The sequence below is a fragment of the Neofelis nebulosa genome, chromosome 7, assembly GCF_028018385.1.
Source record: "Neofelis nebulosa isolate mNeoNeb1 chromosome 7, mNeoNeb1.pri, whole genome shotgun sequence".
Classification (NCBI taxonomy): Eukaryota; Metazoa; Chordata; class Mammalia; order Carnivora; family Felidae; genus Neofelis; species Neofelis nebulosa.
In genome coordinates, this window is record NC_080788.1 from 32,729,203 (window position 1) to 32,755,279 (window position 26,077).

General features: G+C 57.7%; 1 protein-coding gene across 1 annotated transcript; it reads right to left on the minus strand.

The window, feature by feature from the left end:
* Positions 1-1,523: 1,523 nt before the first annotated feature.
* On the minus strand, positions 1,524-25,720 carry LOXL1 (lysyl oxidase like 1). The gene is made up of 7 exons (XM_058737095.1): positions 24,237-25,720; positions 10,342-10,450; positions 7,320-7,457; positions 6,690-6,846; positions 5,787-5,882; positions 4,015-4,130; positions 1,524-1,864 (listed from the first exon to the last, which is right to left on the minus strand). Exons 1-7 carry the CDS (start codon positions 25,381-25,383, stop codon positions 1,858-1,860), a joined length of 1,770 nt encoding a protein of 589 aa, XP_058593078.1. The 5' UTR covers positions 25,384-25,720; the 3' UTR covers positions 1,524-1,857.
* Between the last annotated feature and the right edge of the window lie 357 nt (positions 25,721-26,077).

Consider the following 26,077-nt stretch of genomic DNA (forward strand, 5'->3'; position numbering starts at 1 on the left):
TTTCTTGGAATGTGAAGGATTCCAGGCAATCACCCTTTTCGGGCTCAGGTGGGGAAGGCAATCCTGCTCTTCTTGCTGTGATGCTCCTCAACCCTCGGGTCCCTGGAGAGCAGCAACCCCCCGGCCCCTGAGCACTGTGCATCCCAGGGGCCTTTCTTGAGCTGAAAGCACAGATATACCCCCACCCCCCACCCCCCGAACACACCTGGCATGCGGCCCCGGCCTGGGTTAGAGCATGGGTTCCGGCACTGGGTCTGGTTTGAACTCACCCGTGGCCTCAGACAGGCTCGCATTCTGGACTTCAGCCGTCTGACCTGGAAATTGGGGACTTTTGACTCTACCTTATAGGGTCCTTCTGTCTGGAATTAGGGACCTTGTCTGAGACCTCCCTTGCTCACTCCTGGGGACACCTAGAAAGGAGAGGGGTGGGGCTGGAATCAGACAGCATCCCTGAGGCATACATGGGCAAGAAATACAGCAGAATGGGGGGGCCCTTGGATGACAGGCTTCTCCAGTCCCTCACAGAGAGTGGCAGGGTCTCAGCACCCACCCTGTGCCAGGGGAGAGTTGAAGCCTCTCACGGCTCAGTCGGGGAAGGTGGGAGGGTGCAGCCATGCTTCACCCCGTCCTGCTGACTGGGCTGGGGAGTGGTCCAAGGGCTCCAGTGGGCTGGAGTGGGTCTAGGGCTTCTAGAACTGTGTGGCTCCAAGAAGCCCTCCCTCTCCACAATGTCCTTCACAATGTCACCCAGCCAGTGAGCAGGAGAATTGGCCCTGGACCCTAGAGCCCTGGTTCTTGGACCAAGTGCCCTACCCTTTCTCACTAGTGTTAATCCCCTAGGAAAGAAGGAGGCCAGCAGCAGCAGCAGGGGCCAGCTGAGATAGCCTAAGGGCTAGTGGGAGGGACAGAGGGGAGGTGCCTTCCTTCTGCTTCTTCCTGCCCGGACTCCCCTCGGCCAAGTAGATTCTTGTCCCTTCCCTTCCTGGGAGATGCCACCTGCCTTCAGAAGTTTCTACCATTTCCCTGGGGCTGTCTCACTAGGTGTGGTGAACACTCTCCTCCCTGCCCTGTGAACTGCCCGAGAGCAAGACTGATGCTCAGCCCTGGCACAGGCCCGGCATTCAGTTGGAACTCAATATGTGAGTAAGACAGTAGGTGGCTGGAAGAGTGAGTGACTGTGGGAGAAAGTGAGGGGTGGGGGGGATGGCGAGGCTGCAGGAGGAGGGGAGGCAGAGGAAGGAGACCCCGAGGAGGGGTTAGTGGGCTAGAGCTGCCCACCCCATCCTGCCAGGACCCCTCTCTCAGGGATGTGAGCCCCTTCCCACACTGTGGGCTTGGCCTTGGGATAAACCCACGGGGTTTCCACACTGGGCTGGATGCCCTCTTGGTCAAGCTGTGGTCCTGGAAGGTGGCGGCTGCCATTTCCACATTCTGCTAGGGGAAGGAAGAAGCCCGAGGATGTCCCCTGAGCCCAACTTTGCTTTGGCCAGTCCAGCCGGCAGGCCACATGCAGAACCACAGAGTAGAAAAACCTTGTTTTATTCAGCCCGGGGCCTGGGCAATCTTGCTCTGTGGTAAGGCCAAAATACAAAAAATAAAAACCAACCATCGACAAAATAACGTTGTAGAGAAGAGTTAAGTACAAAATTGGGCCTGGCATCCGGAATCCCTGTGGTTTCGGTCTGCGTTTGCTCCCTGAGGCCGGCAGGGAGGGATGCCTGTGGCTTCCAGCTGCCCCTGCCTGTGGGTGGGGGCTGGGCCCCTCGGGGCCAGGTCTGTCCTGGCAGGAGGTTTCCTGGGGAGCCGGGCCGGCTTTGGGAAGTGGGGACATTGGCCGTGTGTCCATCCTCTCCAAGATCAGGATCTAAGGAAAGAAAGAGAACAGTGGTAGGCTGCAGGGCAGGACCCCTCACTCGACTGTCAGCAAGCCCACCTCTGCCTCCCAAGCTGAGGGCTCCCCTTCCACAGCCCAGATCCCTGGGACGGGAGGCCCCAGCTTCAAGAAGAGGGGTTTCATGGACTCACCGACCCACGCAGGGTGCGGTCTCTGCACCACCCCCTCCCATGCCCCGAGTTCCACAGTGTTTTCTAGGCCATTAGTAGAGCTGCTACTGTCTGGAAACACTTTTTTTTTTTTTTTCTAACTCAGTACTTTTCAAAAAAGCCTCCTTCTTCCTTTTCAGAAACATGAGCGAAACCCACAGGCGTCAGTCCCATGGCCTTTCTGGGAACACTGCGTCCGGCTTCCTGTGCGCTGGCCCGGCCGCCCGCCTGCGGTCAGGGTAGCAGAGACGCTCTAATAAGACCTGAGCCTTTCCAAGCACTTATGTAAAGGGCTTGGAAAGAAGGGCCTCAGCCTTCCCTGGCCCACAGGCCCCAGGGGAGCTGGAGGGGTGCATGGGGCTGCTTCTCTGTCTGCCCTGCTGAGGGGCCTAGCTCATGGCATCACCGGAAAATGGGATGCTTTTCAATCCAACCTTTCCCAGCAGCAGGCAGGACAAGAGAGGGATGCAGGCTCCCTGCTTCCCTGCGTATCCCTCGACCCCCTTTTTTCTTATGTGCCCCTTCCTTCCTTCCTTCCTTCCTTCCTTCCTTCCTTCCTTCCTTCCTTCCTTCCTTCCTTCCTCTTTCTCCTTCCCCAGAATTGCTTCCCAGAGGCCCTCTACCACTGAGATGGCCCCTGAACTAGGAATGGCTGAATAAGAGAGGCCCTGAGGAGGAAGGAGGTCAGAAACCCAGGCCTATGAGAGAGCCAAGTTGCCAGGGATGGGGCAGGAGTCCGTTGTTTTAGACAGACTCTGTGACCTTGACAATTTTGATCAAATTCAATTTATGAGGAATCTGATCTCTGTATTCAACTAGAGGCTGCTGTTCTCATTTTTAGCATACGTGGTGTAGTGGGGGTGGGGGTGGGGGTGGGGGTGGTGTGTGTGAACAGTTAGTTTAATGGTAGCAGCCAAGGGTAAAAGGGCTGTATCTAAATGGGCCCTGACTCTGATCACACACTGAGCCTTAATCCTGGTCACACACTGAGCCCTGACCCTGGTCACACACTGAGCCCTAATCCTGGTCACACACTGAGCCCTAATCCTGGTCACACACTGAGCCCTGCCCCTGGTCACACACTGAGCCTTGAGCCTGGTCACAGGCTAAACTTCCTACCTGTCAATCATTGATAAGCATATGCTGACTCTCTGGGCCTTAGAATCTCTGCCATTTGTCACCCAGCTGATGGCCTAAAGCAACTCCTGGGCTTTTTGTTTGTTTGTTTTTAAATGGAAAAGAGTTGCTGTGGTCTGATCATTTTAAATTCACATGGGTGGGGTGGGGTTTCTTTGTGAGTTTGTAAGCAGAGGGTCCCTCTGCAAAGTGGCAACTGAGGACCCCGCCAAAGGCTTGGGCCAGAGTCCATCAGCTTCCCCTACCACTGGGCCCAGGCGTGGATGAAAGCTCATTCCAGCCAGTATCAGTTCTAACTCGGGGCTGTTTAACTCAATCCACTTGATAAGGCCACTAACGATTCACTGAGCACCATTATGAAGGATTCTCCAACCCGCAGACATCAGGCCTTTCAATCTTTCAGTCTCACAGGCCTACAGGGGAAGGGCCTATTTTGTAGTTGCGAAAAGTAGTTTTCGGAGAGGTGAGGCGAACTGCCCAATGGTCACAGAGTGAGGAAGCCTCAGAGGCAGGACTGCAGACTTCCACCCAATTATGCTGCCTCCTGCTGGTTCCCACCTGGAGCCACACAATCTGGCCCCAGATCAGCACGCCAGGGCCCGGCTTCCACCTCGAGCACTCAGCCTGGGGCTGGCATGGACGAGGCTCCTCCTGCTTAGCCTGTGGGCTGGGCCCAGGCGCAGCTGGGTTTGGCTAGGAAGGTGACCCAAAGCACAGGTATCTTGTGTATTTCATACAGCCCTGCTTGCTGCTCTCCCTCCCCCCCCTTCCCCCTCCCCCACCTCAAGGGTAGAAAAGGGGCTGGGGAGGGGAGGGTGGTGGGTGTGCACTTACTGGACAATCTTGCAGTTTGTTGTAGAAACATAGCGACCTGTATAGTGAATGTTGCATCTCACCACATTGTTGGTGAAGTCAGATTCCAAAACAATATACTTCGGGTTCACGTGAACCTGAAGAAGGAGGGGAGGAGAGGGCAAAGGGACCTGGTCAGGGGGCTGCATTTCACCTGGTCATTAGGGAAGGCCCCGGAGACGCAGACAGACAGACGTGGAGGAGACAGACGACAGAAGGATATAGGACGATGGAGGAAGACCCCTCAAGACCAAGAGGTACGGAGACAGAGCCACACTGGTGGAGAGACATGGAAAGAGAGAGAGGAAAGAAGAGACAGCTCGTGGTCAAAGAAAACATCGCCAGATCACCCTTATAGGAATGTGGGAAGCTTCCCCGGAGCCAGAGCCTGGGCCAGGTGGGCCCTCCATTGGGCACTCAGGGTCAGAGAGGTTGAGTCACTGCCCCAGGGAACACAGCAGTGAATGGGGGGCAGGGGCTGGGCAGGGATACCAAGGCTGGTCTCCTGAGTCTGAGGCTGGCACCCTGTTACCACCCATGCCTGTCTACATGACCGATGGAAGGGTTGTCTCTGCCAGGTGGCATCTCCCGCCCTGGAGCTGGAGAACCTGACGCTCAGTGAGATGATGGCCCACCCGTGCCTTTTGTCTGAAGAACCACTGGGACACAGGAAGCCTTCTAAACGTCGGATTAACTGGGGAGGGGGCGCTTCACTGGGGCAGGCTACACCCAGACTTATATTTGCAGAACATGGAAGAACATGTTACTTTTAAATCCTTTACACTCCCCAAGGGCAGGAATTGTGCATTACTTATGCGGTTCCAGTCCCTAGTGCCTGGAACTCAGAGGGGCCTTTGTACACGTCTGGTGAGTGGATGAACCAAGGGAAGGAGAAGCACCCTGGCCCCTGGGTGAGTTGAGCAGAGGGGCCTCTGAGCCTGCTGGGAGGTGCTTGGGACCGGACTGTAACCAGTGGCTTCCGGGTTGCTGTGTTCTGAATGCAGCTTTCCCGACAGGCTGTGTTCATGCAGGTTAGAGCACCTCCCAAGCCCATCGTCACTGCTCACAGCTCTGTCTTTGCTGCTCTGGGGTGTGGAGCTGCGGGTCCAGGGGCCCTGGTGGAATGGTTCCCCACCTTTGCTTTGCACCTTCACAGAGGAGGCTGACCTTTGACTTCCCCAGGTGAGACCGTGATGCCCCGGCCCCAGCACAGCCTGCATGGATGTACCACATGGGGCTGTGTGTCCATAACATGCTTTTCTACCCACTCTCACCCTACCCCCAGGGAAGTGGCTCTGGAGTAGCATTCATTGCAGGAGGGGTTCAGGCCAGAAGGGACTCTTGGTCACAGGAGCCCTGGGCTTTGCAGGGGTCACTGTGAGGAGTGGAGGGTCTCTTCAGAGAATGGCAGGGTCCCCTTCCAGATGGCACAAAGCCTGCCCTGTCTGCAGACAGGGGGGTGCACCGCACTTCAAATCCTCTGTCGCTTAGGGAAGACAGTGTCACTGCCTCCTATAGCATCACCGCACCCGGGCCGAAGGTGCCTTGGTGTCTCTATGGAAAGAGAGGCTCTGTCGGCCTGAGGCTAAGAGCCTCCAGGGGGAAGAGGAGACCCCCACTCCAGGTTGATGTCCAGGATGCCACCTCAGCAGCTGGGGGAAGAGGGGGTGTCCCAGTGGCTAAAGCATATCCCAGAGGCAGGGGCACTGAGCACAAGCAATAGTAGGGGGAGTGGCCCAGACCAGGAGGCCCACCTTGAGGACATAGTTCCCGGGCTGCACATCAGTTATGTCAATCCACTGGCAGTCGATGTCCGCGTTGTAAGTGTCATAGCAGCCGGGGCTCAGGCCCTGGGAAGAGGGGACAGGATCAAGGCTGGGGTGCCACCCTGTGCCTTTCCAGCAGTCTGGCCCCACCTTCCTCTGGCCCGGGGTAGCTGTTCAGAGTGGGTGTGTCCCTTCTTTTTTTAAATTTTTTTAAAGTGTATTTCTTTATTTTTGAGAGAGAGGGAGAGAGGGAAAGAGAGAGTCCCAGAGCCGGGTGTGGGGCTCAAACCCAAGAACCGCGAGATCATGACGTGAGCTGAAATCAAGAGTCAGACGCTCAACCGACCTAAACACCCAGGTGCCCCAGGGTGTGTCCCTTCTGAAGCCAGTGGGTGGATAGACCAGAGAGACAACAGGGAGGTATAATAGCCAGGTGGAAGGGACTGAAGGAGGGGGATGGCTGGAGAGATGGATGGAGGACTGGATGAAGAGACAGAGGGGCAGGACAGATAGACACTCGGTGGATGTTTGGACAGACTGATAGAAAGGTGGATTTGGGTGGACGACCAGGCAATGGAACACCACGCCATCTACATTTCGCTGCAATGTTCCTTTCTCTCCTTGGGCAGCACACCTGGGAGGCGATGCAGGGAGGGGCCCAGGCAGGGGAGGCGGGTGGGCGGCCCCCACAGGGCCCTGTGGTGGCCTGATGACCCGTGAGAAGACCCTTGCTCTGACGGAGCTGAGTGGAGCCTTGGCGCTGACCTGTCTTCAGCCTGGCCCAGCTGAACATCGCTCTCTGCTCCCTGGTCCCCCCTGGCCCCACTCCCCTGGGCAGGCTTCACCCCCATGCTCCAGTGTCCCCACCGCGGTGCCCTCGCCTGGCCGGACCTGCGTGTGAGAGGTGCATGCGTAGCGCTTGAGGTTGCCGAAGTCACAGGTGCTGTCCTCCAGGCAGAAGCTGGCCTTGTGGCCCTCGGCTACCTTCTTGCCTGTGGCTGCATCCAGCAGGTCGTAGTGGCTGAACTCATCCATGCTGTGGTAATGTCTGGGGGCAGAGGACAAGAGGAGGGAAAGAAGGGGGCCTAGTCACCCCTGGACTTCCTGTAACACCGCCTCCTGACCAGTCTGGGCTCCTGGGGCTCCTTGGTTCCCCGTGTCCCTCAGGGCAGGGTCTCTGGGGCTCCCCACCTGGCCAGGTCCCCTGGGAGGGCACCCCCTCAGGATTCCTCGCGTCCTTCTTGGGCTCCTACCTGTACCAGCCTCCCTCGGGCAATTCCCCATACTCTAGACATTTCTGTCCCCTAAGACGGATCCTCCTAGGTCCCCCTCCTGCAGTCTAGCTTTTGCTAAGGAACTCTTGCCCCAGTGGTGGATCCATGGCAGCAAATGTCTCCCGGGAGCGCCTGCCCCTCCCTGAGCACATACACGGTGGGGGGAGAGGAGGGGCCCCACCCGGGCCCTCCCACCAGCACCTGCCCCTCCCCTGGCACCTATGGGGGAGAAGAGGGCCCCACTCACTGGTGACAGCTGTGCCACTCCCAGGCGTGCCGCGGCCGGTGCGGGAGGAAGTCCGCGGCGCCCTGGTTCTTCACTCGCTGGGGGAAGCGGAGTAGCACCCGCACGTCGTAGTCAGTGGCCTCGGGAGTGTAGGCCGTGCTGCAGGGACAGGGTGGGGGACCGAGGTGGGGCTGGGTGCCGTGTCACCAATGCCCAGAGCCAGCTGACCTGTCCCTGACCGTCCTCACAACTGACTCCCTGTACTGAGGCTGGGGCTCAGGTCTCTCCCTGTCTCTCCTGACCACACGGGCTTGGCTGTACCCTCCTTTGCGGCTTCCACCCTGTGGCCGGCAGCTGCCAGCGGAGTCTTTCTAAAGCAGCGTCTGGTCTGGTGATGACAATCTCATCTGCAGGTGACTCTCGGTGGGGGACAGCCTCTGGGGGGTGGGGGGACCTATCGATATCTCTGGAGGGCTTTTTAAGAATGGGCCCATCCAGGAGATTCTGATAAGTGGTCCCTCCTCTGGATGGGGCCCCGGTTGTTGACCAAAGTACGGCATGTCTCAGGTGCAGGACTAAGACACAGGCTCGGGCTCTTCCATGTCAGAGTCTCTTCACTTTCCCGTTCCTGTCTGCCCTGCTGCTCCCCCACACATCCTGGGTTCCAGCTTCAGACACTGTTTCTCAAAAACACACTTCACTCATGCTAATCTATACTTTTGCCCGTGCTGTTCCTCGGACCTAGAACTCACCCAGCCTCCTAAGCGCAACACAGGCTCCCTCCTCCAGGAAGTCTGCCTTGATTGCCCCACAAAGAAGACCCTTGATGGCCTGTGATCACAGCTCTAACAGCACTGCCTATGGCACAGCCTGATGCCACATGCTCCTCTGAGCTAGGTGGGTGTGACTAGGTCCTTTCCCTGACGGTGTGGCTTCTGGAACAACGATCTGCCCTTTTCTGTTTGGGGAGCACAGGTCTGAGGCAGACTGCCTGCTCACAATTTGCTTGCTGACCCCCAATTCCCAGCTGACATGGGCTTTGTGAAAAGAGAAGGGGAGGGGGAGGAGAGGCGTGAGGGACAGCAGCGAGGGGAGGGAGGCAGCAGAGACACACACGTGCAGAAGGGCTGACTGGAGCTCCCCCCCTTCGTCAGAGTACTGCTGATAATCGTCCAGGCCGGCCTCAGGGGCACTCCCCTGGCACTCATTAAGGTCTGGGCCCTAAAGCCAGAGGCAGGAGGTGGCCAGTTGTGGGGATCAGCTCTCTCTGAGAGGATGTCTGCACAACAGGCGGTGCAGGCTTCTGTCTGCCAGGACGTAAGGCCCTTGGCCTTGTCTGGGGGAGGCTTGGAATCTGTCTGTGTCTGGGTTGGAACAAAACATCCCCCTTCCCTCTGTTCAGTTAAATCCTGCCCTTCTGTTCAGCCCAGCACACCGTGGGAACCCATCAGGGTCTAGGTTCTAGGCCCGGCTTGGCCACAAACTCGCGGTGAGACTTGGAGCACGTCCCCTCCCTGGTCTGGGCCCTGCCTGCAGCCCACGCCGCCCGTGATCCCGGGGAGCCCCACCATCCCAGGCCTCAGTTCCGCTGGCTCTTCTAGCTTTGTGCCCCGTGCCCAGCTTCCTCTGCCGCCTCGGCCCTTGCTGGCCTTTCCTCCTCTGACCATTTTCTCCTCCTCTGACCGTGAGCCACTCATGCCAGCTCTCCTCCCAGTCTCTGTGACTGGGTCCTGTCATCGGGACGGCTGAGGGGCCGCTCTCCAGTGGCCCAGGACAGGGGGCCGGGCTGCCTCTTCCCCAGCCCATCTGGGAGCTCGGGTCTGGGCCCACAGGGTGCTTCATGAAGATGGGATGATAATTTAGCTTTGACTCAAACTCTTCAAAACTCAGCTTCAGTGGACTGCCTTGCAGGCTGTCAGGTGCTCACTGCTGGAGGGACTGGTGACAGCAGGAACACGATCATTATGCTCCCTTCCCAGGGACAACTGAGGGGAGACCAGACCTGACTGGGCAGGCCAGCTGAGTGGTACAGTGGACCTCCTTATCCGCAGTCTCGTTTTCCGTGCTTTTGGTCACCCACGATCAAGGGCCAGACATTCTGGACCTAGGAAGCGGTGGGTGAAGTTACAATCTGGTGTAAGCATCTTATCCCGTGACAGACAGAGAAGGCCTTGTGGTCAGCTACTGAGTGGCAGTGCACTAGCAAGTCCGTAAGTGGGAAAATGTGGAAATTCCAAAGGGCTTCCCAGATACTGAAAAGTGAAAGTAAATAAAGACTCCAAGGGGAGTGGGGGAAGGCAGCAAGTAATTAAGAAAAATAGATGTTCTCAACATAGAGAGATGTCAACAAACGAGTCAGGACAATGTAATCTCTAACAGATTCTTTTAGCACAGGGAGATGTCCCCAAAGCATATGTATTTGAACAGAATATTCGCCGTTAATAAATTCAGAAGCAAGGGCTGCAGGAGGCAGAGTTGCCCAGGAATAACAGAGAGTTGACTGTGCTCACCTTCCAGTTCTTGCAAACTGGTCTCCTTTCCCGGTCTCTCTACTGCCACGCATAACTGGGGCCCCTTTGTTACCCGCGCCCACTGCCCCTGCTGGAGAGCCACACCTGTCCTCCTTGGAGAGGGCTCTGTACTCCTGCCCTCTATCCTGAAGGCTCGTTCCCCCATTGGACTTCCCTGGGTCCTTGCGGGAGTACCTTCTCATGAGGCAGCTCAGATTGGAAAAGTTTTAGTTCCTCTCTTTGCTCCCCAGTCGCGTGGGGCGACTTCATACTTTCAGGGCTGGAGTGAAGATTAAATGCCCCAGTAAAGTTCCTCGTATAGTGACCTATACAGAAATGCTCACTTGTTCCCTTCTCTTCCTGACTCCCTGCGGGCAGGCAAGGCTCACAGATGAAGAGGTCAGGGTCCTGAGAGGCTCAGAGGCTTGGCCAGGGTCATTCAGACTGTAGGCAGCCTGGCTGGCATGAGCACAGGCTCAGGGTGAGCCCCAGAGCCTGTCTGGACATTCCATGCTTCGTCGTCACCTCCTTACCTGGCCAGACACTTCTCCTCCGCAGCACAGCGCAGAGAGTACAGGTGGGCTCTCTGGACATAAGTGGATGCTTGCACGTAGTTGGGGTCCGGGACCAAGTCAGGGAGACCTGGGGATGGAGTGGGGTAGATGGAGGTGGGGGAAAGAGTTGGCATCGAGGGGTGTCAGGCTGGCCACGGCTAATGCCCAGAGACCTCCCCAGCCCCAAGCACCCTTTGCTGTTCTCCTTCCTCTACACAGGCTGTCGCCTCCTCTAGGAAGCCTCCCAACCTGAGCCAGGGGTGTGACTGGAACTGTTTCCCCTGGGCTCAGGTGTGGGCCAGAGAGGTGGGGGACCTCCATGCTGTGGGAGCCTCTGAGCGCCCCCTGGAAGAGCTGGGATGTGAGCGAGGTCTGGGAGGCTGGATAAGGTTTGGTGAGCCAGAGAAGAGGAGAGGGTATTCTTGGCAGGGCGACCAGCACGAACAAGGGCCTGGAGGCAGGACTAAGTTGAAGCAAGCAATTTCCGGACACTGCCTCCCTGTCCTTGTTCCCCAGGCCTCCGGACCCCAGCCCCCATCTGCAGACAGCTTTCTTCTTGAACCACCAGGAGAGCCCTGGGTTCTGGCCCCACGTGGGTCCCAGAGAGCTCATGGGCAGGGCCAGGTAAGTGCTGGTTGGCACAAGTGGGGTGGACAGGAAGGGAAGGGCTAGTGGGAAAACACATCCCCAGAGCAGGCTGCTGACAGGGCAGGATTCTCGGACTGGGCGCCCAGCCCGACCTTCTTCAGGATTCCTTTCTTCCTGCCATCGGCCCCCAGACCTGACCGCACCCTCCCCTGTCTGCAGCTTCTGGCCTGCAACCTGAGGGGCCCAGCTTCCTCCCCTGCAGGACCCAGGGAAGTCAGGAGTCTGCTCAGCTCCTGTGATCACTTGTACCCTGGGACATGCTACAGCCAGGGATCTGTCCACCCTGCACCTCCCCCACCTCTGTGCACAACTTGGTCCCAGGGAGCGTAATTAGGAATTAGCAGAAACCAAACTCAGGTGTCTAGACCGTCTCCGCACTGGAATAAAGAAGGAAAGATCTGATCTGGTGCCGGGGTGCAGGAGTGGTGGGGGCAGGGCGGGGTAGGAGGTGGGCAGGGGGCACTCCAGAGCCTTCAGCTCCATCCCAGCTTGGCCACTGACTTCAGGTTTGCGAGCCGGGGGCTCTTTGTCCCCTCACCCTCAGGCTTCGGGGATTCTGGCAGATAAGCAATGACATGAGCCTACAGGTTGCTTAGTTTCTTTCAAGCTCTCTGCTCTTGGGGGACAAGTAAGGTACGGGGACTTGAGTCACACAGATCGGATTCCGGCCCCTCTTCTTGCTGCCAAAACCCTTGTCAGTTTCCAGGTCCCGAAGGTGAGGCAGACCCTCACACACACACATCCCTTGGGCTCCAGACCCCAGCCCCGCTCACCCTGGGTCTGGGCCTCATGCGGGAGCCTGGTCCAGGCAGCCAGCGTGATCTCACCTACTCGGAATGGAGAGGAAGCTTGGAGCACAAGGGTGGGTGAGGATGAGGTGGCTCCTGGCTGAGGGGGGCCGTCTTGGCCAGCCTCGGTCCCATTACTCAAGCTCCAGGAATGCCTGCAGTCATTTCCCAAGGGATCCTAGGGCCCTCAAAGCGAGGGTCCACCTCGGTGCCAAGGTGGTTCTCGCACTCTGGTCCCCGGAAGCCTCTGGTGGGGTGGGGGGGGGGGGCGGGGGAGGTGAGGAAGACGGGAATGGTCCCTCTCCCCATCATCAAAGTGCCTTTCCCATAGCAACAAGTGGGGGTGGGTTAGCTGGGCCTGAAGCCTCACGAGATCCAGTATTTGGCACCAGACGGCCTGCCTCCCCCACCCCAGGCCCGGTTTCAATAAACAATGCACAGATGGCTCCTCAAAGCTTTTCTGGCCCGACCCTTCCTCTCTAGGCCACTCCATGGAGTGGCTGTGCAGTCCAGGGAAGTTAGAAAAGCCAGCTATGGAAGAGGCCAGAAGTACTCAGGGTCAGCGAGGGCTGGTGCCACTCCTGGCCTGTGACTGAGCCCCGACCCTGCTCCTATACTGAGCCCTAATTTTGGCCACACACTGAGGTCTGACACCTATCAACAACTCGGAACCTCAAGATTATGGACTAAAAACTCTGTACTTAAAACCATTTTTAGGGAATTGCTTTGACATCATTAATCCTTGTTGGTTATAACTGAGTGGGTGGAGGTGTTTTTTTGTTTGTTTGTTTGTTTGGTTTTTGTAAATTCCAAAGCCATGGGGGGAGGGGCACCTGTAGCATCTACATGTGGGGATTCCGGAGGAAGACTAAGGACAGACAGCTCAGAGCTGCTGGTCACAATCTGAGCCCTGACCCTGGCCACAGGTGACCATCTTCCTCTTACTGTTGAGGAATCTCAGATTCACACGGGTGCCTTCTGCTCCAAGAAGTCTCCCTTGACTGGCAGTGACATTCCAGGCTCACATACTTCTCCTGTCTCCCCGCTGGATCTGTATTGATCTATAATTAGATTTCATCGTATTTACCTGTGTCTACTTCCCTCCAGATCCTGCACTGGGTACCACTCACCCCCTAAGCAGGCAACCCACCATGCTCTGGGGCTGACTAACTGCGCCGTCCCATTGGCCTCTGTCAGGCAAGTTTCTTTAGTGATTAGTGGCTTAATACTTCATATTTTACCCTGTTCCTTGCAAGGCACCGGGGCACATGGAGGTGCTGGAGGGAACCAAGGCTCAGAGAGGGCAATGAATTTGCCCATGGTTGCACGGTAAGTTGCAGCAGCCCTAGGAGGAGCTCCCCACCCCCTCCTAGGACTCTACTTATCACTCTTTTTATACAAATGAACTTTTTTGAAGTATAATCTATACACAGTCAAATGCAGATTTAAGATACACAGTTTGATAAGTTTTGACAAATGGTATACACAGCGTGACTACCACGACCATCAAGCTAATTATTGTTTCCATCGTCCCTGAAAGTTCTGTCCTGCCTTTCCCAGTAAGTTCTTTCCTCCCCCAACCACCCCAAGTAACCATTGATCTGCTTTTCAATCACCTTAGACAGTTATGCCTTTTCTAGAACTTAAACGGAATCACTCCTATTATTTTATCTTCTTTGTTCTGTATCTTTGATCATCACAGGGGTCCTGTGACTCCCTTAACTGGCTTCCCCTGGCCATACTCCACCTCTGTCACACTGCTGGAAAAGAAAGTAGCCTTGGGAGTTCAGGCTGGGTCCCCCTATGCCTTTCAGAGGAGGGGATCCCCTGGGAACCCCAGGCCCTTCCCTCAGCTGGCATGTTTCTCTAGGAAGGAACAATGCCTCCTTCTCCGCCTGCTCTCCCAGGAGGCATTCCATCAGCAGTGGGACCTGCAGGCTTGAGATCTCAGCCCCCAAGGGCCGGGACTTGGGGGGCAGCCCATGTGTTGTCACAAGGGGGTGAGGGAAGGCTTGAGCGGGGGCTCGCGGATGCAGGAATAGGGGACTGGTCTCCCGTTTCTGGCTTATGGGGTACAACCAGGCCCTCCAGGCAGGGTGGCCAATGTGGAGTGAAAGACAGTTATAACTGGACCATGTGCTTATCCCCCATCCCCAAAAGTGTGCATTTTAAAAGGAAGTCTCTAGAGAGAGGGTAAGGCTTACTCGGAAGGCAGGAGAACCCTCAGTCGTGGAGATACAATTTTGAGGAGGGCCTGGAACCTTTTATCCAGAATATATGGAATCATGCAGCCCTTGGACCTAGCACTGGAGATTCTATAGAGTGGGTTCCAGTGGGAACTTCTCCCAGACACCCCCATTTCTTTAAATGCAGAGACTGAATTCAGCATAATTCTCATTTCGGAGCAAACAAACCATTATCACTGGTCTACACAAGGCTCCCCCTTTTGGAATAACATTTTTTTAGTGTTTATTTATTTTTGAGAGAGAGAGAGAGACAGAGCACAAGTGGGGGAGGAGTAGAGACGGAGACACAATCCGAAGCAGGCTCCAGACTCAGAGCTGTCAGCACAGGGCCCCAGGTGGGGCTCAAACTCATAAGCTGTGAGATCATGACCTGAGCTGAAGTTGGATGCTTAACTGACTGAGCCACTCAGGTGCCCCAGAATAACATTTTTTTTTAACCTTCATCATCACCCCTGACCTTCAGATATGTCCCTGAACATCTGTGTCTCTGTATAAAATCTGCACCGTGTTGGGGGTGGGTATGTATCCTTAGAGTACATAAATGATATTGTTTCACAGTCTCATCCTGTTTCTTGATTTTTCAGTCAATTTTTAAACTTTTAAGATCTACCTAGCTCATTATTTGTCATTGTTAAATAGGACTCCACAGTGTGTACCCTCCGTGGCCAATATGGCCAGTCTTCTGGGTTGGACACCCAAGATGGGGCCAACCATGGCAAGTGTGGCTGTACGGTCTGCCCAGGCTACCCAAGGAGTCCCTGGTCACCAACAGCATCCTGCCTTCCGCTCCCAGGAGGCAGACAGGAGCTTGGCCTCTTACCCCATTCTGTCACAGACTTTCTGCGTGACCCGAGGCAGGACTGGGTCCTCTCCAGGCCTCACTGCCTCCATTTATCCAGCTCTGATCATTCTCTATCCTACTCAAGGCCTTTTGGAGCTCTGGGCCAGTCCTGGGCACCCTTCCCCAGAAGCAATGTGCTGATTGTGGGGGTTGGGCACATAGGGATTCAGGCTGCCCCAGGGTCTGGGCCAGGGTTAGAGGAACACTGAGTCAGAGGGCAGTAAAGGCCCTTGGGGTAGCTGAAGCCAGGCTGCTGCTCCGCTGGGGAGGGGCTGGGCATAGGTGAATCAGGTCCCAAGGCCATGCTGCAGGCAGCCTTGGAGGGGACCCCGTCAGACCCTCCAGGGCAGGGAAGACACAGAACCGAGGATAAGGCTCTTCTGCATTCCTGCTCCGTCCCTGGAGCTTCCTCTGAGTGGGCATCCAGGGCCCCTTCACAAGGTGCTCTGGACAGTCGGCCATGCTCCCCACCCCAAGCTGGCCTACATGCCAGCCTGGGGGAAGCTGAGGCCTGTCTCCCTCTTCCCTGGCAGGACTTGGCTGGGACCTTCTCTGGAAAGACATCAGAAGGCAAGTTTGCCGTCCCATCCAATCCCCCATTGTACAGTCCCTTCCCTTTCCTTAGGCTCAGTTTCCCCATCTGGACTATGGACACACTAGCCTAACCTGCCCATGAGCAGTTTGATGGCTCCCAAAACACTTGGAGATTAAAAGACTTTTCAGGAGCTCTTTGGTCTATTCCCCAGCCTCGGGCAAGAGCCCAAGACCTCTCACAACCTCTACAGACGATACTTCAGCAGCCAGGAAATTCTCCCACTGTCTGACCTAAATCCTTCCTGCTTCATGAGAAATCTGTTCCCTCCTGCTCAGTGGTTCCTGGAGGCTGCCCAGTGCAGAGGGCCTGTGGTTACATTCCTGTCCCTTGCCCACACCTCACCTGTTTCCCTCTTGGCTTGCCCCTTTCTGTGGGTTCCATAAACCTCAGCTCCTTTGAACTCTTTCCTCCCCAGGCCTCCTGCTCACAAGAAGCAGATGAAGGAAAGTGGAATGCAAAATAGCCCTAATCTCTTGAGCCTGGGGCTGGAGGATAAACAATGTCCAGCAGGAACCGGTCAGTGGGTTGTGAAATATGTGTGCAGCAGGATGTTTTGGCACAGCAGCCAGACTCCAGAGGAGCCCTTAGGTAGGGAAAGCAGCAAGCTCACACAGAGATGAGCTGACAGGCCCTCCGGGGTGGAGGCGGGCAGCTCCCAGCCCTGTGAAATCATCATCTGATATTAAATTGATCAGGACATTAAATTGTCAGGGTTGGGCCGGTGGTGCCACCACCCCTGTGTGGCGAGCAGGTCGGCGAGGTGGCTGTGGGGTTCGCCACATCCTACCATGAAGGGGCGATCCCGGCCCGGGAGAAGGAGCCATGAGAGCCATAAAGCCAGGCCCAGAGCCTGCAGTGGGTCCCCACTGCCTACAGAATCAAGCGCAGACTTCTCAGGGTAGCAGCTGAGGCCTTTTGTGGTCTGCCCTTCACCCGGCCTTTCAGATCTCATAGCCCGCAGGGTCAGGAGGCAACTCGCTAGCAAACCTGACCTCTTCTGCCCCTGGCCTCTGACACCACGGTGTCTCGTCTTGGAATTCCGGGCTTATACACGCACCCAGAGCCCTGCAGGGGCACACAGTCCTCAGGCCCCAAAGCCTACCTTGTCAGTCCTGACCGCCACTCTGCCAGCTCACGTCTGCTGCCCCCCACTCGACTGGGAGAGACAGTCCTCACTCCTCCCTGCCGCAGGGCCCAACTCCGAGGAGGGGATCTGGGGCTGTGCGTTCAGATGAGTGACAATGGGAACAGGCTGGGGCTGAGCTGGCAGGAGGCAGACATTCACCTTTGGGGAGGTCAGCCGCCCTTCCCTCCGCTGCCTCCCTGCACGCCTCACCCCTTCACACTCTGCTCCGTGTGAACACAGCCTCCGCCCCTGCTGCCCTCCCTTCCCCTGCAGGCGGCGGGGTGCCCCCTGCCCCTACCTCCAGAAGTCTTTGTGGGTGCTTCTGTCCCCTGGGTCCCTCCCTGCCCCTCAGACCCTTCACAGGGACTTGAACTTTCATCGTTCTTACGAAACCTGCTCAGCCACCGCCTTCGCATCTCAGCGTATGGCAGCTGTGACCTAGCTGTGCAGGCTACACGCCTTTGTGTTACGCCTGGCCCCTGTCTTTCTCTTACACCCCACATCCGGCCCATCAGGAAACCCCATCAGCTCCCTCTCCAAAAGAGATCCTGAATCTGACTACCCCCCACCCCCGTCGTTCCCGCCCTGCCTGCCGCTGTCACCTCCGCCTCGATCTCTGTACCAGCCTCCTGTCAGCCTCTTGCCGGCCTCCCCACTGCCCATCCCCGCCTAGTGGTCAGAGACCTTGTTTAAATGTCACTGCTCAGCTCAAAGCCTGCAGTAGCTCTCCAATGGATAGAGAGTAAAAGCCTAAGTCCTCACAGTGTCTTCCAGGGTCCTGTTACCTCTCTGACCTGCCTTCTATCACGCCCCTAACTCCTGGGCTACTCTGCTGTGAGCAAACCGGGAACACACTTGAACCCCCCTACCCCCACCCCAGGAATTCCTGCCTCAGGGCCTTTGTACTGGCTGTTTCTTCTACTGGAATGCCCTTCCCGATTGCTGCGTGTTTCATTCATTCGCCTCCTTCAAGTCTCTGCTCCAATGTCACCTTCCTGAGGCCGACCTTAACCAGTAACCTGCTCATCCCCCCTCCCCCTCCAGATCTTATCAGTGCTCACCACATTCTATTATTTACCTATTTATTATGTTTATGCATGAAAATATAATGTCCACAAAGGCAACGGTTTTGTCTCTTTCATTTCACTAATGAAGACCCAGCTCTAGACCGTGCCCAGCATGCAGTAAGACAACCCATAAATATTTCTTGAATGGATGAGTTTCCTCATGAGAAACCTGCCACCCAGCTGTGGGTCCGGGGGTTGGTGCACGGCAGGTGGGGGCTGGAGACACGGGTGAGCTAGTGGTGGGCTTGGGCCCCTGCACCCCGTAGCCTGGTTTCTGGCTGCTGGGCCGAGATCTCGAAGGGGACAGGGCTGGGTCTGACGCACCCCTGACTTCTCTGTACCCAGCTCGGGGCCTGGCACCTGTGTGCCCTGGCGAGCACATGCCTCAGTACCTGCAGGGTCTGGTGGCATCTGCCTGCACGAGCAGACTTCATTACCAAGCAAAGGCTGGGACTGACTCCAAAAGTCCTTTCTTTTGACAAAGGATCAGCTTTGGGGTTGGAAAACTCATGGTTCCAGTTGGTCTACAAGCAGGAGGAAGGGTGGGTTGTCTCCTGAGGCTCTGATGGCAAAGGCTTCCCCACCCGAGTCCCTTCCTGCTCTGGCGTTCCGACACCTCATTTCTAGGTGGCACTAAAATGCCCAGTTCCGGAGTGTCCGTCAGCAAGGGGGAGAGGACCCGGACCCAACCCTAGCCCTGTGATCCCGAATCCGTACAAAAAGGCCCTATGGGTCCGGCTGCCTGCGGCGAGGAGGCTGTTAGGTCAGAGCAGGGGAGGCGACAAGACCCAGCCTTTCCTTCCGGCCTCTGAGCCGACTGCCGCTCCGCAGGAATGCCCGGCGCGGGAATTGGAAGCAGGTGTGGGCTGCCTGGGCGGCCCACCGGCCTCCTCCCTCCCTTCCTCTCCTGCCATTCCGACACTGCCCTGGGGAGTTTCCCATGTGTTCCCGGCTTGGACACGAGTGGGGTGGACGCAGGCCGGGGCTGCTGGCGGGGGCGGGGGGGCCCCTTCAGAGATGAGAGGACACCGAGATGGGGGCTCCCCGGGGTTAGGGGAGAAGGAGGAGGGGGGACAAGAGGCCAGAACTCCCAGGTCGAGTGTGGCCGCAGCCTGGTGCCCGTAAGGCTCTGATGACGCCCCACCCTGCTCGAAGGCTGTGTGGGGCCTGCGAACTTGAGGCAGAAGTCCAAATTTTGGCTTTCCAGGAGGTGTAGACCTGGGAGAAACAATGGACAAGGAGCCATATCCTTCCCAGAGAGTCGGCTGGGGTCCTTGGATGAGGGACTGTGAACTTCTCTAGCCTAGTCCTGGTCTGCACCATGGCGGTGATAATACTCTCTACCTCACAGGGTTGCTGGGGGGATTAAATGAAAAAGAAAAAAAAAAAAAAAAAAAAAGAAAACAAAATGCTTAGCATAGTGTCTGGGGCATAGTCAGCGCTCAAGAAATATCAGCGGCTATTATTATTATTTAGAATAGGAACTGTCTCTTTTTGCAGGGATGGAGGGTTTGAGAGCAGGGGAGAAAGGACGTGGCCTTACGACTGGATGATAACAGAGGAGACAGGAAGTCTGCCTGAGCCGAGGCTGCCTGGGACACAACTTGTTTGTTCCAACACTAGTGACCTTCAACTGCCAAACAGGGAGCAGGAAGAGGACCCAGGCCCCTCTGTTGCCACAGCTCGCCTGAGCCTTCACAACAGCTTCCTCGGCCTGAAGGCTCCATTTCTTCCTGAAGGAGCACCCGAAGCAACCTCAGGGAAGGAAGAAGGGAGGCTGAGCTGTGATTCTGGCTCTACCGGTCACCAGTGATGTGACCTTGGACAAGTCACTTAACCTCTGAGGGCCTCAGCTTAGTCATCTACAAAATGGGGATGAATGATACCCAGGGTTGTCCTGAGGATTCAGTGCCTCTAATCCTGAAGCTCCAGGAAGAGTATAAGACACTTAGTAAGCAATGACAGAAGTGCTTGTGAAATAAATGTCCTGGAATCTGCAGTGAGAATTGCAAGGCTTTGTGGACACCACGCCGAGAAGGGACTCTCTGCGTCCAGGGCCTTGCAGATCCACTGTCCCATCTCACCCTGTCACCACAGTGCCTGGAACACAGCAGACAGTCAGATCTCTGTTGAAGTGCCAAATGAATGAGTGGATAAATGAGGAGTGCGGGATAAGCAAGAATACATAACATTTTAAAAAATTACGTATGGCCGTTAAGAACCCAGGATGGGACCGCCATCCTGGTTTCACTACTAAGAGGTCGTGTGATAATCAGCAAATGAGCCTGTCACCTTATCTATGACATGGGGCAAAGAGCAGTAGCTGGCTGGTGGGGCTGCTGCGGGAATGAAGAAGGGTGATGTGCAAAGTGCCCACAAACGCTAGTGCCATTCTCTGTCCCCGGGTTGCAGTTGGAGGAACTGAGGCCCAGAGAGCTGGTGGAGGAGGCCCAGGCTCTCTCCCTGCCCCCCACCCCACCCCCACCCCCCGCTCGTAGGTGGAGTGTGGGTCCTCCTGGGGTCATCTCCGTGCAAGGCAGAGATGACGGGCTCGGTTTGAATTCTGGCTCAGCGGCACAGCTGTGAGACCTCCCTAGGCCTCAGTTTTCTCATCTGTGCCAGAGGAGCATAACCTCTACCTTTCCAGGAGGCTGTGAGAATGAATGAAATCGCACATTTAAGCCACCCAGCTCAGCGGGTACCCTTCAGCAAATGGCTGGGTTGTTATTATCTTCCCTGCCTTGGGGCCTGAACTCTGGACACTTTCTGGGTAGAGGTCTGCTTCTGTCCTTCCCTGCATTTACTCCAAGCCCTGTGGAAGTAGGGAGGTGACCTGGAGATGGGGAGGTGGCCTGGAGGGCGTGGGGGGGGGGGGGTAGGGGCTGGGCCAGGCATTTGGGCTGCTCGCAGGGACTAAGGGGCCCCGTCTGGCTTCCTGAGTGCAGGATGCTAGATGGAGAGGGGAGTACCCTAGGAACATCCCTGGGTGTGCAGGGAGGTGAAACATCCAGGTTGAGGAGCAGCCCAGTTCCCATGGGACTGTGGGGGCGTGAGACAGGGAGGAGAAAAGGAAAGAGATGCCTCTGGTTCTAGAGCAATAGGCTGAGGCATTTAAGTTTTATCCTGAAGGCCTTCAGGAGTTATAAAACTCTCTCCAGCGGGAGAATAATATGGTCAACACTGCAAGGATTTATCCGCCCCACATGTAGAGGGACTGGCCAGGGACAGGCTGAGAGCAGCCCCAGCTTCCTCCTGGGCTCTGATTGGCCATGCAAGGACAGGGACGGAGGACGGCGCCAGGCAAGGCTGGCACAGCCATCAGCGATGCCCCAGGAGAATGGCCAGGGAGGGTTGCCAGGGCCGGGGAATGAGGCCGGGGCTGGAAAGGGGAGCCCTGCGAGAAGAGTTGTGGTTTTCTGGGACCAGGAGTCAGCTTAGCCCAAAGACCACCAGCTCAGAAAAGCTGAGGCTATGGGGAGGCAGGAGCAGAGAAAAGGGGCTGGGAGAGGAGGGCCTGGCCATGGTGGAGGGAAAGGCAGGGGCCACAGCTGGGCCTGGGAATCCACCAGTCACCCAGGCCTCTGCATGGATTTGCCGAGAGCCAGGCGAAGTATGTGACCCTCTCTGGGCCTCTGTTTCCTGGTTTTCTCTCCAGTTACAAGTTTCAGAGTCAGAGACAATGGTATTGCAGGAGGCCTGGGCAGCCCCAGCCCTGGGTGGGAGGGAAGAGGGTGAAGGCGCCAGAGGAATAAACCGGGCTCTGGACAGGCGCTTGGAAACTGCCCAAACATGGAGGGACGTGGGCGGCGCGCACATGTGTTTGGTGTTGTGAGGACACATCCACGCCCACACACACACAGGCTGCCAGCACCCAGCCTCAGACCCCTGGGTGTGTGGCCAGGAGGAATGAGGTCAGTCCCGGAGAATCTGCCCTGGACTCCCACACCGGGCCTGGGGGTCTGATCTCAAGCACAAGGCTTGGCCTTCTCTTAACTGGGATTTTCCATGGTCTGGGCCTAGCAGGGTGGGGAGGGGGAACCAACGATCGGGGAGAAGGTACAGTTCCCTCTTTGGCTTCTTAGTGAGCCCCAAACTAGCCTGTACCCTCCCCCCCCAACTCCCTCCCACCATCCCCTCCATGACTAGGGGAAGGAGCACCTGGAGGATGCTGATGGCCATCGCTTGCAGCAATGCATGGGTACCTCCTCCTCCGGGAAGTCCTCTCTGAGTCCCTAGCCCCTGACTGGGGAGGCCCCTTGTGTGGGCCCCCCTAGCTCATCCCTCTAATGCCTGCCCAACCATAGCACTGATGTGTCCCCTATGCTATGCCTCCCCCAGAGCACGGCCTGGATTGGATGCATATCAGCACACTGGGCGCCTGGTAGTCTACCTTCAGGGGGAAATGTCTTTAACCCCAAATGAACTGCGGGGCTCAAGAGCAAGACCAGAGGCCCTGATAAGCGCCAAGCACCCCCAATCCAGACTTGGCCTTGCCCTGGTGGGTGGCCTCTGAACTTTAAGAACTGTCAGGCCAAAGAGGGGGCCCTAGAAAACACACCGGCTTGGAGCACAGATGGGAGCCCCAGGCCTGACTCTGCCAGCAGTGAGTGCTATGGCATCTGAGGTCTCAGTTTTCTCCCCTGCCCAGCAAGTGGGGCACTTCTGGCTGAGCCCCACTCTGAGGTTGTGTATTCTAAGAAGAGCCACCGTGAAAGCTTAGCTCCCTCTAAATGGGATGACCTCTCCTCCAAGGAGCTCTAGGAGCAAATGAGGCACAACTGTGAAGCACCCTGCTGCAGGATGGTCCTGGTGAGGACCAGCTGTGTGTGAGGCCACGCTGGGCAGGAGGATGTTCGTCATCACAGAAGTCCCCCGCTGCCCCCAGCTCCTGTCCTGAGCCCCTGCAGGTTCTCAAAGTGGGATTCAGCACCCAACTTGAGTGCTATGCCAAGGATGTGAAGGAGTGGGTGCTACCAGTGTGGACCTTCCTCACCCCTAGCCTTGGGCTCCAGCTGCCCCTAGGGAGACAGAAACCTCCACCCCCAAGAGGCAGCCTCTCACCCAGGTCAGTGTGGCTGGAGACAAGACAGCAGTCCCAGTGCTGACAGAGCCAGAGTAGCAAAGGCTGGCGGAGGGGGGTGGGCGGTGTACCTGTGCCCCTGGGCCCTGCAGGGCTCAGCCCTCCCCTGGTGAGTCCCGTGCAGCGACCTCAGCACTGAGCAGAGAATCGGGGCACAGACTGCCGCCTCGAGGAGGCAGGCCAGGGTTGCGATGTGGACACACAGGGGACTGCACGGAAAACCTTGACCAAAGCTGACTTTGGACTGGCAGCTACAGAGGCGGAAAGGGGGAATTCTAGGACAGCAGAAGATGGGCCAACAGTCAGCTAACCTTGGCCAGACCACAAGTGGGCCCTCACCACAGTAGCCTGCCTGCTAAGAGCATGTGTGGAGTTGTCCATCTGAAGAAGGAAATCTGCCCCTTCGCTGTGTTCTCACGTACAGACGGCTTGGGCCTTCCCTAGACTAGGTCCTGCTTTCACGTCCCCTCTCCCCCCAAAAGATGCCAAAAGGGAGGCCTGTCGGCAGCTCCCTCCCAGGACTCTCCCCCACGCCCAGGACTAGAGTGAGCTGAGCGAAACGAGTGAGACACTGGCCTGGGCGCCAAAACATTCAGGAACCAAGATGAGTAGTATTTGAGGCAATACTTTTAAAAACCAAAGCTAGTGCCAAAAAATCTGTGATGAACAAAATATCAAAAGTTTAAATAAAGGCAGGATCAGTATTTCTGAGCTTTCAGTTTGCCTCAGGCTCCAATAGGGCTTGGCATGGCACCACTAACTCTACTTAAAGGCTGGATATTTTGTTCATCACAGGTTTTTTAAATGTTTGCATTACTGTTGATCTAAAAATGCCATTAAAATATTACTTTTCTTGATTACTGAGTTTTTTGACATCCCCTTAAATTTTGCACCCAGGCCAATGCCTCACTACCTCTCTAGTCTGGCCCTGGCCCTGTCCCTCTGAAGAAACTCCTGTCATCTAGTCTGGACTCTTGCCTAGGGGAAGGGCTTCCTCCCTAACCTCCTGCTCAACCAGGCCAAGCTCACAGATGCGAGTGCCTGGGACCTTGCCACACCTCCAGGGGCATCCCCTAGGGCCCTGCTGACCCTGAAGGTTTCTGATGTTGATGCTCCCTGCTTCACCCTGTGTGGCTGGCCCGGGGGCATCTCCAAGGGTGCCCTGATTGAAATGAGGGAGGGCCAGGGAGAAGGGCTCCTTCCCTTTGTCCCCAGATGACCCAAACCAGGTCTGGAAGGTGCCTCCTCCCAAAGCTTGGCCTCCAGCCCCTACCCATCAAGCCAGGGTCAGAGCCCAGGCCTCCCTGGTCAAATGCTGCCACTAACGATGAGAGGACCCAGGGAAGGTTGGGAGGTGAGACGCACGGTGGCTGTGGAATTCCTTTCTTAGCTCAGGGGAGGCCCATGGAACAGTTTCGCCGGCCATGACCGTGACCGATCGTGCCCCCGGAGGGTGGGCGGCGGGGCGCGGAACGGTACTCACCGCGGCCGTTCTGGTTGGGCCGGTACACGCTGCCCACGCTGAGGCGGCCCTGTTGTGCGCCGCCGCGCTCCCCACCGGGCGGGGGCGCGTCGGAGCTGCGCACCGGCAGGTAGGGCGGCTCCAGCACGCGGAACGGGGGCTGCGGCTCCACGGCCCGCGGCGGGACGTAGGCCTCGGGCGGCACGTTGGCGTAGGGCGGGTACCAGCCGAGGCGGGGGTCGGCGGCGTAGGCGCCGCCGCCCGCGGGCGGCGCGTCGGGGCCCGGGTCGGGGTAGGGCTGCTCGAAGCCGGCGGTGCCCTCGTGGTACAGGCTGTGCGAGTAGCGGCGATCCAGGCCGTCGGCGGGCGGCGGCGGCGGCGGCGGCGGCGGCGCGTAGGGCCTCTCGGGGGCCGGGTAGAAGGCCTGCGGCGGGTACTCGGGCTGCTCCTCGCCTCCGCCGTACTCCTCGTAGCGCGCCCGCGGCTGGAAGGGGTAGATGACCCCCGCCGAGGCCACGGCCGCCGCCCCCGCGCCACCGCCGCCGCCGCCGCGGTAGTACACGTAGCCCTGGTCGTAGGTCCGCGACGCGGGGTCGTAGGTCTCGTACTGGCTGACGAAGGGCGCCTGCGGGTAGGGGAACTGCTGAGGGAAGGAGGGCGGCTGGCGGTAGGTGGTGGCGAAGGCCGAGGCCGAGACCGAGGAGGCGGAGCCCCCGTGTCGTTGCTGGGAGACGGAGGTGCGGACCCGGGCCATGCCAGTGCTGTCCCCGACGGCCACCTCGCGCCAGTTGTCGGGCACCTGGCCGAAGCCGAACGGGTGCCGCGCCTGGCCGCGCACGGTGTCCGAGCCCACGCGCCCTGGCAGGGGCAGCGACGGGGCTTGCCGACGCCGGGGGCCTCCTTGGCTGCGCCGCTGCGGGGCCTGGGGTGCGCCGGCTAGCAGCACCCGGGAGCTACTGTCGGTGCGCTGGGGCCCGGCCGGCACGTACTCTGAGCCGGAGTTGAGCAGGCTGTACACCTGCCCGTTGTTCTCCCACTGAATCAGCTGCCGCCAGCGCCCCGGGTCCGAGCCCTGCCCCTGCCGCGCCTCCTGCCCGTGCACCAGGACGCAGAGGCAGGCGCCCCACACCAGGGCCCCCAGCTGCCAGCATGCTCGGGCTACAGCCATGGTGGCCCCTCTGCAGAGGCCTGGTGGACCGAGAGGCTCTCAGGAGTATACTCCTGTACGTGCTTCTCTTCCCACGGCCTCGAGGACAGGACGGCTCCTTGCCTGCCCCAGCTCTAGCTTTGTCCATCCTGGCCTTGTCCCGAGCGGGACGGCTCCTCCGATGACAGCATTTCGAGGCCAAGGGGTCAGGGCAGGGCAGGGGCGGTGCCCAGGGCTGCACGAGGCTCTCTGCAGGGCACCGGACAGGCAGGACTGCCTGGGGGCCTTACATGGCCAGCCCGGTACTGGCTGGCCGCTGGGCTGGCGCTTTCCCACTCTGAATGAATAAGCAACAGGCTGGGAGCGTTGGGAGGTTTCGGGCAGCCTGGTCCGCCTGCTGGGGCCTCCTCCGCGGGGCCCTATGGCCCGCCGGCTTTTAGCTATGTTGCCTGTCCCACAGCTGCTGTGCTCCCTCAGTCCCTGGAGCTCCTAGCCAAGCCACAGACCTGCCTCTGAGGAAGGGATGGAGCAGGGAGTAGAAAGGAGCCTCTGGGGGTGTGTGTCTGTAAGTGGGGCCCTGGCAGGCGGAGCAAGGCTGGGGTGTCTCTACCACTATGGCCATTTCTCCCTGCTTTGGACCCAGCATCGCTGGTCTCTTTGGGCTTGAGCCCCTGACTCCTGTCCACTCCAGCCTCTCCCCAGGACCTCCAGAGCT